The sequence below is a fragment of the Dermacentor albipictus genome, chromosome 3 (assembly GCF_038994185.2).
Source record: "Dermacentor albipictus isolate Rhodes 1998 colony chromosome 3, USDA_Dalb.pri_finalv2, whole genome shotgun sequence".
NCBI classification, from domain to species: domain Eukaryota; kingdom Metazoa; phylum Arthropoda; class Arachnida; order Ixodida; family Ixodidae; genus Dermacentor; species Dermacentor albipictus.
In genome coordinates this window covers 161,758,152-161,778,719 of record NC_091823.1, presented here as the reverse complement: position 1 = coordinate 161,778,719, position 20,568 = coordinate 161,758,152, and the positions used below count along the sequence as shown (strand labels likewise).

At 44.6% G+C, this 20,568-nt stretch overlaps 1 protein-coding gene across 1 annotated transcript in view; it reads right to left on the bottom strand.

Moving 5' to 3' along the window:
• LOC135905197 (uncharacterized) overlaps positions 1-20,568 on the bottom strand; it is a 285,140-nt gene that overhangs the window by 166,094 nt on the left and 98,478 nt on the right. The window contains exon 10 of the mRNA XM_065436218.1: positions 16,662-16,728. Within this exon, the coding sequence (XP_065292290.1) occupies positions 16,662-16,728 (67 nt within the window). The remainder of the gene's footprint in view (positions 1-16,661; positions 16,729-20,568) is intronic.

The window sequence follows — 20,568 nt, the reverse complement described above, 5'->3', positions numbered from 1 at the left end:
GCATCAAATTAGATCCCCACCTTAAGTTTACTAACCACATTGCACACATCAAACAAAAAACAGCATTTGGCATTAGAGCACTACTCAAATCACGTGCATTTTTTTCCAAAGAAGCATTATTATCGTTATACTTCGCTTTCATTCATAGCCATATCATTTATGGTATCGCTTCTTGGGGTAATACCTATCATTGTCATCTTTCCTCTATTCAGCACATTCAAAATCAGGCTATCCGCATAATAACGCGAAGCCATTTTTTCTCTAACGCCTCTTCACAACTGCGCACAAACCGCATTCTTCAAGTTACTGATTTGTTTAACTATCATTTAGCGATATTATTTTTCAAATTACTAAATCAACAAGTTTCTTACAACTTTGTTAGTTCTGATCTCCTTCTTAATCCCAATAACACAAGGTTTGCAGCACAAGGAAATTTCTTGTTGCCTTTATGTCATACTAATTACGGAAAGATGGCTTCCTCTTTTTGCGCGCTTAAACTTTGGAACAGTGTTCCATATTCCATTAAGTTGTCAACTACCTTGTACTCTTTCAAATGTGAACTCAAGAATTATTTGCTGTCTGATTAATTTCCTACATTGCTATTTTGCTATTTAGAAGCTGTGGAATTACCATTGATTGTGCATCTTTCCTGTTGTTTTTTATGTGTGTCGTCACTGAGTTTCTTGGTTATATTTTGCTTATTTCATGATTTCTTTCTCTGCTCTGTATTCCGCTTTATTTTACTGTATAACTTCTAAACCAAGGGTCCCGGTGCAGTCTCTGACTTTGGGACCCTTGTCTGTATACCATATTTTGTAACAAGTTGTTATGAACGAATAATAAACTGAATAATAATAAGAAGAAGAAAGTTGAACTAACGTAGCAACAGTGATGCACGTGATCGCTGAATAGATGGTGACCTAAAAATTGTGTTGGGCATTATAAATACAATAAAATATTATAATTCAAACAATAAACTACGCCATGCCTGTTGCAATAGATGGTTACTACTGAATTCATCTTGAGTTAACCGCGCGGGCACCGAATCGGTGAGAAAATTGGCCTCCACACCCGAGAGATGCCGATAACTACCGCCATCCAAAAGGAGTGAAAAACTTGACAACCATCTTGAAGATGGTTGTCAAGTTCAAGTGTTCAAGTTCAAGTTCAAGATCAAGTATCAAGTTGGTTGTTGACAACAAACTTGAAGATGCAATCTCAGCAAAAGGTGACGGCAGTCATAGCTCTCAAACGAAAAGCAAAGTGTTCCACCTCCGCTGTGAGTCGGCCTGAGGATAGTGGAACACCGGGCCGACAATCGGTGGAGGTGAAGCAGGCGTTAAGCAACCCGCATACGTGGGCCAATCCCGAAAGTCGTGCAACGCCGGGCCTACCCGCGGCAAAAGTGGAGCAGCCGTTAAGCACTCTCCGTACGTGGGCTGATCCTGAAGTTAGTGCAACACCGGGCCGACCCGCGGCGGAGGTGAAGCAGGCGTTAGACAGCCCACATACGTGGGCCAATCCCGAAAGTAGTGCAACGCCGGGCCTACCCGAGGCAAAAGTGAAGCAGGCGTTAAACACTCTCCGTGCGTGGCCAGATCCTGAAGATAGTGCAACACTGGGCCGACCCCCAGCAGAGGTGAAGCAGATATGAAGAACTCCCCATACGTAGGACAATCCCGAAGATATTGAAACACCGGGCCCACCAGCGGCGGAGGTGAAGCAGGCGCTAAGCGCTAGCCGTACGTGAGTCCATCCCGAAGGTAGTGCAATGCCCGGCTGACCCGCGGTGTAGGTGAAGCAGGTATTAAGAACTCCCCATACGTAGGCTGATCCCAAAGATATTGCAATGCCGACCAGACCCGTGGCGGAGGTGAAGCAGGCGTTAAGCGCTCGCCATACGTGGGTCCATCCAGAAGGTAGTGCAATGCCGGGCCGAACCGCGGAGAAGGTGAAGCAGGCATTAGGAACTCCCCCACCGCAAGCCGATCCCGAAGATTCTGCAGGGCGAGTTATAGGTTCCCGAGTCCCGAGAGGTATGTTCCATTGATCTTGGACCCTTTTTCCATTACCAGCAGATCGGTCCACATGATGATTTCTTTCTCTTAACGGAGGCCGAAAAAACTATGGAAGTTAGTCACACATTGCTTTCGCTGTAAAAGGCAGCAAAATTTCGACCGCTGAGTAGATTGATTTGCGGCACTTTAGGAATGTGTGTGAGGAAAGGTGGCGTAGGCAGATGGGGAGGAGGGTCAGAACCCCCGCCCCCCGTGCCCTTGGGTACGCGCCTGCGGCAAGCATAAAATATTCTAACGGGGTGGGGGAATGGGTTTGCTTAGAAGATGACAGAGGGTTAGCACAGAGCAAGGGAAAGGACGATCATCCAATGCCAACAGGCAGCGGCTAGCTCGTCAAGCGCCCTTTTACTTTCTCTTCCTTCGGCTACGCCGTGCAGCGTGACAATATCCAGGAACCTAGCACATTATGGCATTGTTAGATATGTAGGCGTTGCACAGAACTGAATAAACTCGTTAATTACTGGATTGTGACGTTTTCGTAGCGACAATAGAGCGTTTACAAAGCTTAAAGAGTCAGTATAAATAATTACCTTTCCAAGCTTTACATTTTAGATGTAATTACCGGCCAAGAAAAGTGCATACGCATCAGCTGTGAATACATTAGCTTCCGGGTGCAGAAGGCATTCAAGAAATTATGCACACACCGCTACATAAGTCAAACAGGCATCAGAATTTAATGCGTCTGTATAGTATTCTGAGCACGAGTACTGTGCGTGAAGTTCTTGAAAGTGCATTTGAATGTGTGTGTCTTGGGCATGCTTTGTAACATCTAAAATTACATTCTGATGTCTTACGCGTCAAAACCACCATGCGATTATGAGGCATGCCGTAGTGTGAGACTGTGGGTCAAATTTGAGCCCCTGAAGATCTTTAACGTGCACCCAATGAATGGCACACGGGCGTTCTTGCCCTTCGTCCCATCGGAAATGCGGCCGCCGTAGCCGGGATTTGATCCCACCACCACGTACTTAAACTCAAAGCGCCAAAGCCTCTAAGCCACGACGACAGGTCTTTGTAACTGAAGTTTTGTGGTGTTCAATGGTGCAAGGCCCAATGGTGGCCAAAGACCGCCAGAAGACTGTTATTAATGCTGTGAGATGGTGCTATGTAAGATGGTCTTTTTAGCATGGCTGTAAATGAGCTTAAAATTACAGCAACATATCTAAAAACTATACAATAAAAGTATGGGCATGTACAGATTCAGGCATTAAATGTCTAGAGTTGACAGTGTTAGGAGATAAGCAAGAAGATAACAGTGCATGTAAATGGCGATGCGCTAGTCTGAATTCGTGTCTACTTATGCAAGGCTCAAGGATATCGCTTGGCCTCCAAAATGAGTCATACACCTGCTAAAGCAAGTGTAGTCAGACCAGCGACAACTATAAGATGATAACAATCCATCCCTTCCATGTAAAAGAGAGCGCAGCAAACCTGTCATTAGCTAGTAGCCCTGTGTAGATATATTTTGCAATGTGCCAACATCATTGGAGAATCCCATCAGCATGCTTGTTTCAAAAAGTGGTTCTGTTCCAAGGAACAACGCAGGATGTAGTGGAGCACACTGGAAATTTAGCGGGAAATATTTTATTACTTTCTAAGTGCCTACATTCTATTAGGGAATGTACTACAGTGAGCACTTCCCCACACCTGCTGCAGGTGGGGGGTTCTTCACCTGTCAGAAAGTAAAAATGCGTCCCAAGTGTATCCTATTCTCAATCGGGCGAGTGCCAGATTCGTTTGCCTTGGTTTCTTTCCACTGACCCAGTTACCTATTCGGGGCTTTACCAAGTGTAATTAATTTTATTTTTCTTTGTCCCACTGTTATTGCAACTATTCTTTCAATTTCATACGCAGGAAAGTTTTAGATGTAGGAGTGGCACTGCTACGCTGCTGCCGGCGGCTCCAGAGGGGACGAATGTTGCATTACGGTAAGCGTGCACATAACTTTCCACCCAACTGTGTCCAGGCACCCAACGTAATGTTATGTGCTGGTTGGATACATATGCCATCCAAAGCTGAGAGTGTAGCACATTAAGTACAGGGTCTTTGTGCTTCAATGATTTCACTGTTTTACAACACTTAGCGAGTCAATATATATTACAGCTCTGTCAAGCCTTTGTTTCCTGATGTATTTTACAGTCGACATTATCGCAAACGCTACGGCAGAAAAAATACTCATTCGCAGATTCAGAATCCCTGTCAACTCAACAGATGACCCAACAGAGCCAAATAAAATTTTTGTAGGAGATTTAGAAGCGTCCGGGTAAAATTCAGGGCACGAGTATTTGCCTTGTATTTCTAGGAAGGTGCTGCGGATTAATGCCTCGCGAGCATGTCCAGGTGTTGTGAGAAAAGATGTGTCACATTCAAGGTGTTGCCACAGCCATGGTGGTGTTGGGCGAATCGGTGACATTATTCGATTGTCAAAAATCGGATGCCGAGGTTGTCACCCAAGCTTCAGATACCCGGTTAGAAACAATTTTTGCAGCTGATCGCTTCAAAAACAGGGCAATGGGAGAAAGGTCCTTATTCACGCGGTGACAGGGATATTTAAGCCCCTCTGAAGTGACCTTCAAGAAGTACATGAAGCTGCAATATGATCTACAGAGATTGAGTGACGACTTGTTTGCCTTAACATAGAGGGTGGGAACGGGGCTTGTTCCAAAAGCCCCAGTCGCGGACCGGAGCCCTAAGTGATGGACAGGATCAACTATCTTGAGCGTGCCTGGTATTGCAATTTGATGTATGACTGACCCATTATCCAGGCGAGAACATATGAGCCTCCCATAAAGATTCATTACGCATCTCCTGTCACTGCCCCACTGCAGCGATAGTGTATAGTTAGAGCATCCGCCTCGTGTGCAAAAGGACCGCGCTTCAAATCCCGGTGCCGCGCAATTTTCCACCGGGTTAAAAAAAAAATCCGCGTGTTGATAAAATTGCGTAAAAGGGTCTGGAGTGCGGCCTGACCCCGGTGACCAGAACCGGTAACGCACTCTCTCACCAGAGCAGGATTAGCCACCCTGGTGCAGTACTTGACCACAACCTCCTATATGAATACAACAATCAGTCCCCGGCCCTCAGTCTCCAGGAGCTGCGAAGCAACTGACCACGGCGGCGGTCAGGCCTGTGACGCAGCAGAGGGTGCTAAGAATCTCTGGATCCGGACAGGCAGCCACTAGAACCTGAACCTGGCAACGTTTAACGCTAGACCGTTGTCTAGTGAGGCGAGTCTAGCAGTGCAGAAATAAGCGGACATTAAATGGGATATAATATAACTCAGTGAAGTGAGAGGACAAATGAAGCATATACAGTGCTAAAACGCGGACACATCCTGTGCTACCGGGGCTTAGAGGAGAGACGAGAACTAGGAGTCCGATTCCTGATTAATAAGGATATAGCTGGTAACATACAGGAACTCTATAGCATTAGCGAGAGGGTGGCTGGTCTTGTTGTTAAAAAAACTGGTAGAAATTGAAGGTCGTACATGTCTGCGCGCCTACATCCAGTCATGATGACCAGCAAGTCGAAAGCTTCTATGAAGATGTAGAATCGGCGATGGCTAAAGTCAAAACTAGATACATTATACTGATGGGTGATTTCAATGCCAGGGTAGGCAAGAAGTAGGCTGGAGACAAGTCAGTGGGGGAATATGGCATAGGTTGGAGCAATAGCAGGGCCGAGTTATAAGTAGAGTTTGCTGTACGGAAAAATTTCCGGATAACGTATACCTTTTGCCGCAAGCGCGATAGCCGAAAGTGGACGTGGAGGAAACCGAAAGGCATGACTAGAAATGAAATGGACCTCATACTGTGCGCTAACCCTGGCATCATACAAGATGTAGACGTGCTCGGCAAGGTGCCCTGCAGTACCATAGGATGGTGAGATCTCGAATAAGCCTAAACTTGAGGAGCTAACGGAAGAAACTGCTACGTAACAAGCCGATCAATTAGCGGTAAGAGGGAAAAAAGAGAAATTCCGGATCAAGCTACAGAACAGGTATCCGGCTTCACCTCAGGAAGAGGACCTTAGTGATGACGCAGTGAACGACTGTCTTATAAGCATCATTAAGGAGTGCGCAATAGAAATCGGTGGTACCTTCGTTAGACATGATACCAGTAAGCTATGGCAGGAGACGAAAGATCTGATTAAAAAACGCACATGTATGAATACCTCTAACCCTACAGCTAAATTAGAACTGACTTAATTTTCCAAGTTAATCAACAAGCGTAAGATAGCTGACATAAGGAAATATAATATCGATAGAATTGAGCATTCTCTCAGGAACGGAGGCAGCCTAAAAGCAGTGAGGAAGAAACTAGGAATAAGCAAATATCAGATGTATGCGTTAAGACACTAAGCCGGCAATGTCATTAGTAATATGGATAACACATTTGAAGTGGCAGAGGAGTTCCATAGAGATTTATACAGTACCAGTGGCACCCACGACGATAACGCAAGAAGAAACAGTCTAGAGGAATTTGACATCCCACAAGCAAAGCCCGAAGAAGTAAACGAAGCCCTGGGAGCTATGCAAAGGGGGAAGGTAGCTGGGAAGGATCAGTTAACAGCAGATTTGTTGAAGGATGGTGGGCAGATTGTTCAAGAGAAACTGGCAACCCTGTATATGCAATGCCTCATGACCACAAGCGTACCAGAATCTTGGAGGAACGCCAACATAATCTTAATCCATAAAAAAGGGGATGCCAAAGACTTGAAAAATTATAGACAGATCAGCTTACTGTCCGTTGCCAACAAAGTATTTACTAGGTAATCGCAAATCAGGTAATCAGGTAATCTTTGTCACTAACTCCCCACTCCCTCATGTAATGTCTCAACAGAGACCTTTGAGGAAATAAATAAATAAATAGAATCAGGAACACCTTAAACCTTTGTCAACCAAAGAACCAGGCAGCATTTCGTGAAGGCTACACAAAAATAGACCATATTCGCACTATCAATCAGGTGATAGACAAATGTGAGGAATATAACCAACCCTTATATACAGCTTTCATTGATTACGAGAAAGCGTTTGATTCAATCGAAACCTCAGCAGTCATGCAACCATTACGGAATCAGTGTGTAGACGAGCCGTATGTAAAATTACTGAAAGACATCTATAGCGGCTCCACAGCCATCGTAGTCCTCCATAAAGAAAGCAACAAAATATCAATAAAGAAGGGCGTCAGGAAGGTAGATACGATCTCTCCCATGCTATTGACAGCGTGTTTACAGGAGGTATTCACAGACCTGAATTGGGAAGAATTAGAGATAACAGTTAATGCAGAATGTCTCAGTAACTTGCGATTCACTGACTTAGTAACTCAGGGGTCCAATTGCATTGCATGGTCACTGACCTGGACAGGCGAAGCAGAAGGATGGGCCTAAAAATTAATCTTCAGAACACTATAGTAAGTAAAACAGTCTCGGAAGAGAACAGCGATTTACGATAGGCAGCGCGGCACTGGAAGTGGTAAGGAAATACATCTACTTTGGGCAGATAGTGACCGCGGACCCGGATCATGAGACTGAAGTAATCTGAAGAATAAAAGTGGGTTGTGGTGGGTTTGGCAGGCATTCTATGATCATGAACAGCTGATTGCCATTATCCCTCAAGAGAAATGTGTACAACAGCTTTGTCTTACCAGTTCTCACCTATGGGGCTGAAATCTGGAGGATTATGAAAAGGGTTCTACTTAAATTAAAAGGGACTACACAACAAGCTATGGAAAAAAGAATGATGGGTATAACTTTAAGCAATACGAAGGAAGCAGATTGGGGGAGGGAAGAAACGCGAGTGAATGACATCTTAGTTGAAACAAAAAAAAATGAAATGGGCATTGGCAGGGCATGTAATGAGGAGGGAAGGTAACCGATGGTCATTAATGGTTACTGACTGGATTCCACGAGAAGGGAAGCATAGGAGGGGGTGGCAGAAAGTTAGGTGGGCGTATGAGATTAAGAAGTTTGCAAGGACAACATAGCCACAATTAGGAAATGACCGGGGTAGTTGAAGAAGTATATGATAGGTCTTGCCCCGCAGTGGGCGTAGCCAGGCTGACGATGATGATGATGATGTCACTGCCCCAAGTAATGTGTGACAAAATCTTTAATAAATTAGCTGGTTTTAGGCCCTTTGCTTTGAGGTATTTAATGAGGGGGATAAAATATTATTTCGATTCAAGCTATACCACAAAAAAATTGTGCTCCATATGTACAGGCAAATGCACGCCACGCAGGTCAATAACAGAATGCGCAGCGAAACCTCTCTTTCGAGAGAAAAGCACGCGAGTGCTATTTTGAGCGTTGATCCTGAAGCCATTCCCGTCTGCCCATTTCAACATTTTTTTAACCGCAAGCTAGACTTGTCTTTCACAGATTGCCAGATTGAAAGGCTTAAAACCTATCTGTGTATGGTTGACGTAAAGAGAGTAAGAAATTGTTGGTGGTATGGTAGAACGAAGCCAGTTCATTTTAACAATAAACAATGTGCAACTCACGACACCTCGCTAACGTATGCCAGTTTCCTGTGTGAAATGGGTTGATAAAGTGTTCCCAATTTCAACACGGAAAGTCCGATTTGAGAGGCAACTTTCAGTAGGATTCAACATCTTGCCTCCTACCCTCATAAAAGATATTGTAGTATTCAATAGCGTCATGTCGTATCATAAGCTTTCTTCATATCAAAAAAGACTGACAAAGAATATTGTTTGTGGACAAATTCATCTCTTATAATTGCTTCTATTTAAACAAGGTGATGAACTGTTCATCTGGTTTCTCTAAACCCACGCTGATTTATATCTAGTGTATTCTTATTTTCCAGACAATACAGGAATCGTCGATTAATTATTTTCTCGAAAAGCTTAGAGGCGCAACTGGTGACTGCTATTGGCCTATAGCTTGATACTAAGGATGGGTCCTTTCCTGTCTTTAGTATAAGAATTACTATAGCTTCCTTCCATGCGGAAGGTACGTATCCGTCAGTTCATACTCTATAAAAAGGGAAAGTAATGTCATTTGACAGAAAGTGACAGATAAACTCTGTCACCTCTAGCTGAGGAGTTGCTACAGCTGTTCAAAGCAGCCTTAAACTCGACAAGAGGAAAAGGACGGTTGTGTGGTTCATCTTTACCACCTTTACGATTCAATGCCTTTCTTTCTGCCATAGCTTTACGTATAAGGAAAGACTCGCAGTAGTGGACCAAACTGGATATATTTCCAAAGTGGATGCCAAGGGCGTCACCCTCGTCTACCAAACTTTCACCTTGATCATTCACCAAAGGAAGTGAATTCGATTGCCGGCGATATAATTTTCACAATGTCTTCCGAACTCTAGCTTCATTCATATAAGAATCCATTCGTGAAACGAACTTTTTCCAGCTTTCCCTGCGCGCTTGACGTCGTATGCGCCACCACTTGAATTTCATTTGCCTGAAATTTGCAAGGTTGACTATCGTGGGCGAACGACGCAAAAGGCCCCAAGCTTTATTGTGATTTTTCCGTGCGTTTCTACATGCGTCCTTCCACCAATGAATTCGTTTCTTGGTTGCAGAGCCATGTGTCTGCTGTCTACAGTTTATCGCCGCATCAATTATGACAGCAGTCACAAATCAGACATCATCATCTATACTTCTATTATCAATAGAATTGCGAGATGCGTATGCAAGTTCCCGATATTGTTCCCAATCAGCGCTCTCTAGCTTCAACGGAGGCGGATAAAGATTACGTCCCAATTGTTCTGCCGTATTTAGAACGATAGGATAGTGATCGTTTCCGTGTGGGTTTTTTATCACTGACCATAAGAAATGTGGTAGATATGAAGGAGAACGAATTGCTAAATCTATTGCAGAGTACGTGTCATGGGTAGCACTGTAGAAGGTAGGCTCCGTCTTACTGAAGAGGCAGGTACCAGTTGACAGTAGGAAATCTTCAATGAGGCGACCTCTGGCATAACACTGCGAGTCGGCCCGGAGCGTATTGTGGGCATTTAAATGCCCAAGCACCATGTAGGGCTCAGGTAGCTGAGATATCAAGTTTTACAAAACCAACCAATTCAGTGTGCCATCTGGTGGATTATATAACCAACAGAGTGTTACGATCCTGTTAAGCAAAAAATTGGAAAATGCTTAAGCTTCGCCTTCAAGAGTGGAACGCGATGGCGTTATTGCACCCCGTTCGCACCGCCTACTCATTCGCTCGGCATGCTCTTGAGTCGCACAAGGACACACGGTGAGCGCCGAGCCACGCAGCGTTCGGCGCGGCAACGAAACGTGCGCATGAACAGGTGGAACGAACCAAAGAACTCGGTGTTTCGGAGCGAGAAACGGTCTACGCGAGCCAAATGTCGTGATCGGCACGAACAGCCGGGCCGCGACGCGCCATTAAGGCGGACGCGATCATGGGGCTGACGCCTCGATGCGATCGTCCTCTATCTCGCTTGGGAGCACCACGCAGACGCATGACTCCTCGCCAGCAGCACGGCACACATCGTAGGGGACGCTTTCCCACCAGATGCGCTACGGCGCAGCGATCACGTCAGAGGCGTCCCGCATCGGACGCTACACCTAGGAATCGCGCTGTGAGCGGAAAGAGGACCCGCGTCGCCTAATCACGAGGGTTCGAGTGACGCACGCTGGAAGTTGGAAAGGGAGAGGGCGAGAAAAGTTATTAAACACGAAGCTATTGGGCCATCCTCGCACCGGTCCCCGTACGGCCCCAATGCGCTCTAACGAGACGAAGGGGGAAGCGGGCGAGTGGCGCGCCACCTGTCGGGGCAGCGCCGTACGTTACGAGGAGGGGTCTTCTGTGCCGGCCACAAGATGGCCTTGCGTGTGCGCCAAGCGCAGAAAAAATGTAGCGGAAACATACTTCACTACCCGTTTAACTGCGACTTCTGTAATTCACATGCTCATAATTACCGATGTACACCGGAGCATAACTTTCTACAGTGATATAACCACAGTGATTTTGTAGATATGCATGAAGCAATTCATGTCACTAACTCATGTTGGGTGCACAATATCCTAATATGTTCATTATCTTCAGGCACTTGCTTCCAACATAGCTTGTGTGTGATATGAATGTTAATTTAGTGTCAATAATGGTGCCTAAACATCTGCCTTCTCTGTTTAGAGCTAAGTTCTGACCATGCAGCTAAATATAGGCGTCTGGGAGAAGGCCTCAGGTTCCTGAAGAAAGGATGCAGAAGCTTTTGAAGTGATTTAGCTAAAGTCATTCTGTGACCATCTCGACATTTAATTCACAAGTTCAACCTGGCACTCGCAGATTGTGAGGTTACCAGATTTGAGCTATATCTGCACGTCATCTACACAAGTAGAATAAAACATACTTCTTGAAATGAATGAACGGCGAGAATTCATCGTTTTAATAAAAAGAATACATATGAGTACTCCACTTTCAGGTATCCCAATCTCCTGAATAAATAGAATCGACAGAACATTGTCAATCCTAGCACTTGTATCTCGCCCGTTACCAATATACTAATTTAAAAGGACGTCTTGTTGGGCGAGTTGGTCACAATTCATCTTGGCTACTAGGCGCGAAAACACACACGACACAAGGAAGGGGACGAGACGAGAGGCGCTCTGTCTCGTCCCCTTCCTTGTGTCGTGTGTGTTTTCGCGCCTAGTAGCCAAGATCAATATACTAATGTTGGACTCTGACAGATGGGAAGGAGGCGAAAAGGCCCATACTTTAGGTGGTTCCATTCCTCAAAGGCTGCACAGCAGGTTGGCTTTTGTAGTATATCGGTACAAAACAACCTTTTAATAACCATTCCCTATATTGACCATAAGAAGGGCATTCTCCAGTCCACAGAAATTTGGTACAATAGAACTGTTCTTACGATAGCACACCACAAAGACCAACCCACGTGGCCAGCCCATTTCCGCTTTTACAGTTGCTTTCTTATCAAGCACACATCGCGCGAGCTATTGGCAGAGTTCAAGACGGCGTTCACTACTCACTGGCGCAGGCCTCGCTCCACAGTAGGGTTGGGCTTTCGCCCATTAAATTGCCCGATGCCAAGATTCAAAGTTGCCAGTGAATGTAGCGGCAGGTTTTATAGAAATCACAGCAGCTAGAAAGCAGTTTTACCAGACTTTTATATGGTTGTTGTGGAAGTCAAGTTTAATTCAACAGTCTTGTTCGAGTTATATTGTAATGGTATTACAGCAGGAGGCCCCAGAGTTTAGAAACTGCCAGAGGGACCTTCTATGATTACATAAATATGATTATTGTACAAAAATAGCAAACAAGTACGGTAATGTGAATAATTAGAATGAAGATTAGGCAAGTCGATTCGATTATCTATAACAGAAAATTGAATACATATTTTAATGGCAATGCTAATTACGCAAAAAACAGGAAATATAATCGGAAGCGTGTGAATAAGCAGAATAAAAACGAATATCAACACGAATAACCAACCCGACATGAGAGACGAAGCTCGTTTCATTATCAATAATATTAATTATTTCTACAAAAAGAAAAGGTATAAAGCAAAATGACGTCCATATTGATAGGTAATTAAGAAGTTAAGATGAGTCGGTTAATTCCGGAATGAAACATTTCTTGGTGAGCGCGGAGAGTATGAAAGTTGTGTGATGATAATATTTCGAAAGGTAATAAATACATACTGCTATGCAAGAGAAGTAAGGTGCTCAGGATCAATACATTCAATGAAGATGTGTGCGATGAGCCTATATGCAATTATAGATAGTTTCTGATGGAATAATTGTCGTAACGGGAGAATGTTAAGTTTAGGAAATGGTGACCTGCAGGACAAACCAAATGGGCTCAGTCATTTGTCTCATAGCTTGGTTCTGAAGTCGCTGTAGACGTGCAATATGCGTAGAATACGTATTGGTCCACGATCATACACAATACGAAAGATGGCTGTGAATATCAGGAAAAAACAAAGATCCTACGATGCGAGTTGGAAAATAAGTTCTTGTCTTGACGACAATGTGGATGCTAAATGCAATCTCGCTTACAAGTGATCGGGTGGGCCCATGAAATTTTAGTTCAGTATCTATGATGATGCCGAGGAACCGCGCTTCGTTCGAAACCTGTATGACGGAATCACCAATGTGAACAGAAGGTGGGACGTCGATCAGATTTCACTGCGAATGGAACCGATAAGTGCGCTTTTAGTGGGATTAATGTGCAGGTGATTACTTTGGCACCATAAAGTAATATTTTTAAGTCGTTCTTAATGTTCGACTGGAGTGTGACAATTGATTTACTGGATATAAATATGGTCGTTTCATTAGCGTAAAGTATGCACTTGATCTTAGCAACAATAGTAGGTAGGTCAGTAACAAGCACCAAAAATAGAAGTGGGCCGAAAATTGATTCCTGTGGATCTCCTACGTTAATTAGCTTGGATGCTGAGAAATGTCGGTTAACCTGTACAATTTGAGACCGGTTACTCAAGTAGTCTCCAATGAAGTTAGTGGAGGACAAGATATACGAAATGATCCCAGTTTACCAAGTAGTATGCGACGGTTTATCGTGTCGAATGCCTTTGTCAGATCAATGAATACAGAACCCACAAAAAAAAACCTCTCTCAATAGCTTGCTTGATTTTTTTCTGTTAGAGTGATAAGTGCCAGTTCGCTTGAATATCTCTGGTGAAATCCGAATTGCTGTGGAGACAAAAGGGCAAATTTCTTTAGGTAGACCAATAATCGAGTGTGAAATAGCTTTTCAATCACTTTACCAAAAAAAGAAGGATACAAATTGGCCTGTAATTCCCCACTGAAGTCAGGTCACCTTTCTTGAAGACAGGAACTATTCTACCAGCTTTAAGACAGCTCGGGGATACCCCTGCAGAGAACAGTTTCTTAATTATTAGTACCAAAACTTGCGATATTTCATGCGAAATTAGTTTTACTTTACAAGGATAAATGTGCTCTAAGCCAGCGCTTGTAGTCTTTAATGATGTGATGACCTGGTGAACTTCATCTGCAGTCATCGAATACAGATAAAAGGAATCACTACACCGAGGTATAACAGGTAAAGGAGCCTCCAGCTGCTGCGTATCCATAGACGCACAAAAATGCTAACTGAATGCGTTAGTTATTCTAAGAGGATCAGTGTCGAGTTCTTCGCCTTACTTTATTTTTATTGTGGTCTCTGAACTATCATTTTTATTCAGAAAATGTAATATTTTCCTGAAGCGTGTCGTGTTGCTCGTGTTTTTTACAATAAACCCTGGTAATAATTGCGCTCAGCGCGTCTTAATAAAGACGACAGTAGTCAATAGCAGCCGTCAGCGTTTTCCAGTGGACAAGCAATATGCGTTCTTATTTTTATTTTTGTTTGTGGGCACTTATTGCGTTCTCTCACTCTTTCTAAAAAGAAATACTTTCAATGTAATGCTGCTTGTCTCACAAAGTTCGGGCGAAACTCGTCTGGTGGCGCTATAACGTAAAACTAATTTGAACTTTTCTATTCCAGTTCTACAATCAGCCCTCTGCGAATGGTCAAAAACTTTCTTGGACCACCTCCCCCCCCCCCCCCCGCCTTCACCTGTATGTCACATGACGACAGGAAAACCGCGATAGCTCCACATCTTATATGACATTTACTCACTGATTATGCATGATTTGACCAAACGCAAGAAAAATAGTTATTTCTTATTCGAAGCCTTTTCGCCATTAGCCCTCGGCTATTGATGAAAAGTTTTCGGGCTACACCCACTTCACCTGCCTGTCAGGCGACGTCACAAACTGCGAAAACTCACCGCGTCAGAGTGACGTGTACGCGTTAAAGATGCATTAATATGCCGAACAAAACTGAATTTTCTTCTGGACAGCAGCATGCTGCCCCGTTCCGAAAGGAATAAAAGATGGCTGCCACCGATCACTCAGGAACTGACTGCTCGCACCGGCCGGAGAGCATGGGTTCATTTGCGTATAATAAAGCTTTTTGCGTGGCCGTGTAACGTTTTCGAGCACTTTCGGTGCGTTTCCGACTTCGCTCTGCCAATTCTTCTTTGCTGAGGATACGTTTTAGCGCCATTATTAAGCTTCCGTTGCACGCCACCGCGATTTTCCACCAGCCACCGCAAGCTAAGTAAAGGAAAACGGACCAATCGCAGACGCCGGCACCACCCTCCTCACGCGGTTATCGATTTTCAGTGCACTGGCTCTGCCCCATCGAATTCCTCTACACTTGAGCGTGCTCCTCGCCTCTTGTCGACCAATTAAATAAGACAAGCTGCTCAGTGTAGGCAATGTTATTCGTTTTTCAAGCAAACAAAAGTGACCTACTATAAACGAGGAGAGTGTTTGATTGGTCTGTTCACACAACCGTACAGGTCACCACCCATCAGCGGTTATGGAACGTCAGGAGATTGGAATAAAAACATATTGGAATAGTTTTACGTTATGGCGCCCTAGGATGTCTATTCAAGTATACGTATAGCCGAATCGCGTTATCTGCGAGGTGTGTCGGCTTCGCTCTGGCGCCGATGGATGGATGGATGCTTTGAGTGTCCCCTTTAGAACGGGGCGGAGGGTTGCGCCACCAAACTCACATTATACTGCCTAATGTGTTACCTATGTTAAAAAAAGGAAAAACGGAAAAGGGAAAAATCCCCTGCGATGAATTGCAACAACCAAACTTTCTGAACCCCTCTTGTCAACTTTGTTTTTGCATGCCTCCGTTTTTTGTCGTTTTCCTATTTTTCATCGAGTAGTATTCCAATCGCTGCTTACTAATCTGTACTGCGGAAATGTTTACTTTCCCCCTACTTTAGGTTAACGCAAGGGCTTCAAGGAGGCCAGAGATGCCTAAATTGATCGCTGGGAGATATCTTCACAATCTAATAAACATGCTCCATCCTTTCCCTAGCTTTACCACAGCCAAGCACATGGTTCCTCTTCCTTCTTATATTTCGCTTTAGAAGTGCGTGTTCTAAGGCATCTTGATCTCGCTTCAAAAGCTTCCTTTGAGCTATTTTAAATGTTTTTTTCTGATTTCGTTTTTTCCTCTTAAGTAGTTACTCATAGCAGGTTTCTTTTCCGGTGCCGCTACCGACGAGAGTATCTCAGCCTCTCTGACTTTCCGCTTGATTTTTTTTGTTGCCAGGTCGCATACTTGCTGGTAAGCTTCCTAGTTTTTTTCCTCCACTGTGAATCAATGCTTTTTGCGTTACATATCTTCTCGGATATCCTCCCTGGACATGCTGCGCCTTCCAACGGCGCAGGCGCGAAGTTCGCGCATACCTGTAGTGACGCAGTGACATAAATTGGCATCAAAGGGGTTTATCGAACAGCGGCACATAACCAGTGCCATGTGCCCACGCCAAGTGCCCACATTACTCAGAATTCACTACCTTCGCGATCCACCCACATTTTTCGAGGTGGACAGCAGCACAGTCAGGAAGCAAACTGTTTGCCAATGGCAAGAATGCTATTGGAATTGAAAATTACAACGCGCGAGACAGCCGCCGGATCCCTGCTGCGTACATTCTAGTCTTTTCTGTGTAGTCGTGCCAGGTGGCTGCAAACAACCGCAATGTAGAAGCGAGGATGTTCAGTGCAGTGAACCTACCAGTGATGGTGTGATTGTACACTTGGGCCACCCGCCCAGCCATGAACCTGGCCATGTACTCCTCCGGCTGCAAGACACATACGCGACACATGTTAAGAGTTTTCAGACAATTGACGTAGCAAGCCAGACACAAAACAGAACGCACATCAAGGATTTTGGTACCGCCATTTTAGCTATACGTATCGTGAGTGACTGTGAAATGCATTACATTCTGCCGGCAATGTAACGCCATAACAAAACGCATGACAGTACTGTTACGTTCCATATTGTACCTCAACTAGACAGAGGTAATCTGAAGTGTCCTATCGCACTTTTAAAGATGCCATCTAACATAAGAAGGTGCAGCTTTTGACGAGAAAACGAAATAGATGTGCTTTGATTATGGACAACGGCAATATATCATGCACGAAGACTTAAAGATATCATGCACGAAGACTTAAAGATATGCAAATGCCACGTAGCTGGACAGAGCCAAGGTAATGTTGTTTGCCGTCACATTGAGGTGCTTGGATTATTTTGTTGCATTCCGCCTAATTTCATAATTAGTATTTGTTAATTATTCATTTCTAAATTATTCTAATTAGTAGAAAAGTGTGAATGAGAAAATTTTAGACGAACCCGATACTGCTTCCTGTTGCTCAGTACGTGCTACATAATAGTATTTTTCCGACCATGAAAGAAGCCCGCGAACACACGCAAATTTTCTGCGCGACTGGCCACTCGAGGCACGTTGCGCGCATTCGCAGGCTTCTTTCACGCTTCTTTCACCCTTAGAGTTACTACAGAGCTTGTCTTCTAAAATCACTAATAACTGCGTGTGGTGTATTATTTTATGCGAAGCATACTAGCCGCACAACCACGTTCTTCCTTGCTGCGCCGCGCGCGGCCGCGTAGCTACCATATGACGTCATAACAGCTGCAAAAGCGGAGGCTCAACTCGTGCGCTCGCTTGCGGCCGCGTAGCTACATAGCCGAGTCTCAGCTCGTGCGCTCGCCTGCATGAGTTCTTTCTTCGTCTAGCCGAACCAAATATAGCCAAGCAACAGCAGTTCAACAGGCTAAACAGTGGTTCAACAACTAAAATAAAGGCTAGTATGCTTCGCATCCTAGGCTTAACCTTAGCTAAGCCACAGCCATTTTTTTTTCGTAAATAGGTGGGAACACGCTGATGTAGCGAAGTCTCACACGCGCCGTTATAACAACGTATCATCAAGCCTTCAAGTGGAACCCATCATTCGGGGTGTCGACCCACCAAGCAACCTTTGGAGATCAAGCGACCACTCGTTTACTTCTATGCAAAGACTCTCTACGGGACTTTCCCAGAAGGCGCCGGTCGCTAGGCTGATACCTAGGTGTTGGAGAGGACCCGGTACTTTCAAGGCGCTAAGATACACTATCTCCCCGTCATCTAAGCACGTTCGTATGAAGCACTTCCTGTCCCTACTCCAAATCCACTGAGGAATTGAAATATCGATTCACTTGGACTTTATGCAACAAGGTGCTGTCTTCGAGACGATATGTTCAGAACGGCTACATAATAGTTCAGGTAACCCGCCATGGTGGCAGTAGATTTGAAGCTGTGCTGCTAAGCCCGACGGTAGAGCTTTTAATCCCGGTCACTCCGGCCGAATTTCAACAGAAATAAAAAAAAACGCGCCGCGCGTTGGGTGCACGCTTCTTCAACTACGGCGCGCCTCACAGTCATGTCGTTGTTTTGGCACGCAAAACCCCAGAACTTAATTTATAGGTTCATGACTGCACCCTGCATGGTGAACATATTTCCATAACACTTTGCCCCTAGAGAAGTCCCGATATCGCCAGATGTGATGTTTAGGATAAAATGATTAGTTTCCGCACAGCAGACGACATACAGACAGTGGGGAATGAAGCCTCAGCGTAGGTTCAGGATTCCTGAATAGTATTAAATTGTAAGAATGCAGTAAATGGTAGAGGCAGCTTTGCATTAGAATGTAGGTCGTGAATGTTGGCCTCGTCGGGTTGTGATGGATACAAAATCAGAATGGGTTTTATTGTGATGATTAGAAAGATTACAGGGTATTAACATACAAAAGGAAGTCCTCCTTTCCAAACTAAACACAATAAAGCGCAGATTACAGCAAGTTAAGTTATGATGTTTTACGCGCCAAAACCACGATCTGATTATGAAGCACCCTGTAGTGGGTTACTCCGGAAATTTGGACCACCTGTGGTTCTTTAACGTGCACCTAAACTAAGTGCATTTCGCATTTCGCCCCTATCCATATGGCTGCCGCCGTAGCCGGGATTCGATCCCGCGATCTCGTCGCGGAATTGAAGCCCAACACCATAGCCACATAGAGGCACGTACGCAGGATTGTTTTTTCGGAGGGCGGGAAGGGCAACACAAGGTAACTTTTCCATGCAAATGAGGGGGAGGGTACTTTTCTAGTACAAATGTGAATAATGCCCACCATTTGCCATAAAGACGCGTAAAGCCACAAAAGAGAATAGAAATAACATGTATCTCACAGGTACGCCTGTGAGATGCACCTCTTTTTGACTTGGCACACAAAGGACCACATTAAATGGACTCGCGCTTGAAACATGCGCAGGAAGAACCTTGCCAAGAATAAGTTAACAAGCGAAAGTGCACAATAAAGATTTCTAGTAGCATTTTTTTTAATTAGCTATGGAAGAATTACAGAGAAATGTATATTTGCGGAACAATCACAGTTCTTTTGTATCCTTCGTTTACTGCTCTACAAAGTAGCAAAACCGACTCGAGTTGTTATTTGGGAAATTGCGTAACGATGCGTGGTCACCAGTCCCGTACAACCGGGTAGAGCGCTGGACGCTGCGGTTCTAGACGTACTGCGCCCACCGCGGAAGGTTAGAAACACCCTCCCCCCATTAGCACAGCAGGGAAGTCGCTATGCCAGGCGGCTCAATCGATAACTGTAGAAGCGCCATTCAAGCCACACAGAATTATTCTCCACTTCCAGCGGCGTTTTCTCTACTTCCTTTTCCATAAAAAGATGTTGATCCATAAATATCCTCACTAACAATTTTCGCGTTTCCTCCCTGTTTGGCTGTTGCCTTGGCTTTCTCCCTTAGTAGATCGCTTAATTTCTCATCTTTTTGCGACTCTTGTTACCAGTTGCCGATTTTGCACGAGAAGCGCTGTATAATTAGGGAAACACCAGACGAGGTAACGGGTGACAGTCATAATGCTCATGGGTTTACCTGTTATTGCAGGGTCCGATGATCGACGCTGTTTCGCAATATTTTATTTTCCACCTTGTCTAACCCATATCACGGATATACGGTTCCGAGGATCTGCCAGCGTCGCGGCGAGCCGTCACTCGATGAAATAATGAAGCGAAAGGAAAAGTTAAAGGCAACTGGCGTTTTCTGCGGCCGCAACTCATTCCACGACCATACAGACCAGCCGACTCTAAACCAAATACCTTTCTTGGCCCCTTGTTCAACAAATGTTGAACTAACGAAGCAACAGAAATGCGCGTGATTGTTGAATGCATGGTGACATAAAAATTGTGTTGGGCATTACAAATAAGATAAATATGATAATTAAAACTATAAACTACTCCATGGCTGCAGCAATAGATGGTGACAAATGAATTCATCTTGAGTTATTCGCGTAGGCACGGAATCGAAGAGAAAACTGGCCTCGGCGGAGGTGAAGCAGGCATTAAGAAGTCCCCATACGTAGGCCGATCTCGAAGATATTTCAATACCGAGCCCACCCACGGCGGAGGTGAAGCAGACATTAAAAGCTCCCCATACGTAGGCCTATCTCGAAGATATTGTAATACAGGGCCCACACACGGCGGAGGTGAAGCAGTCATTAAGAACTCCCCATACGTAGGCCGATCTCGAAGATATTGCAATACCGGGCCCACTCGCGGCG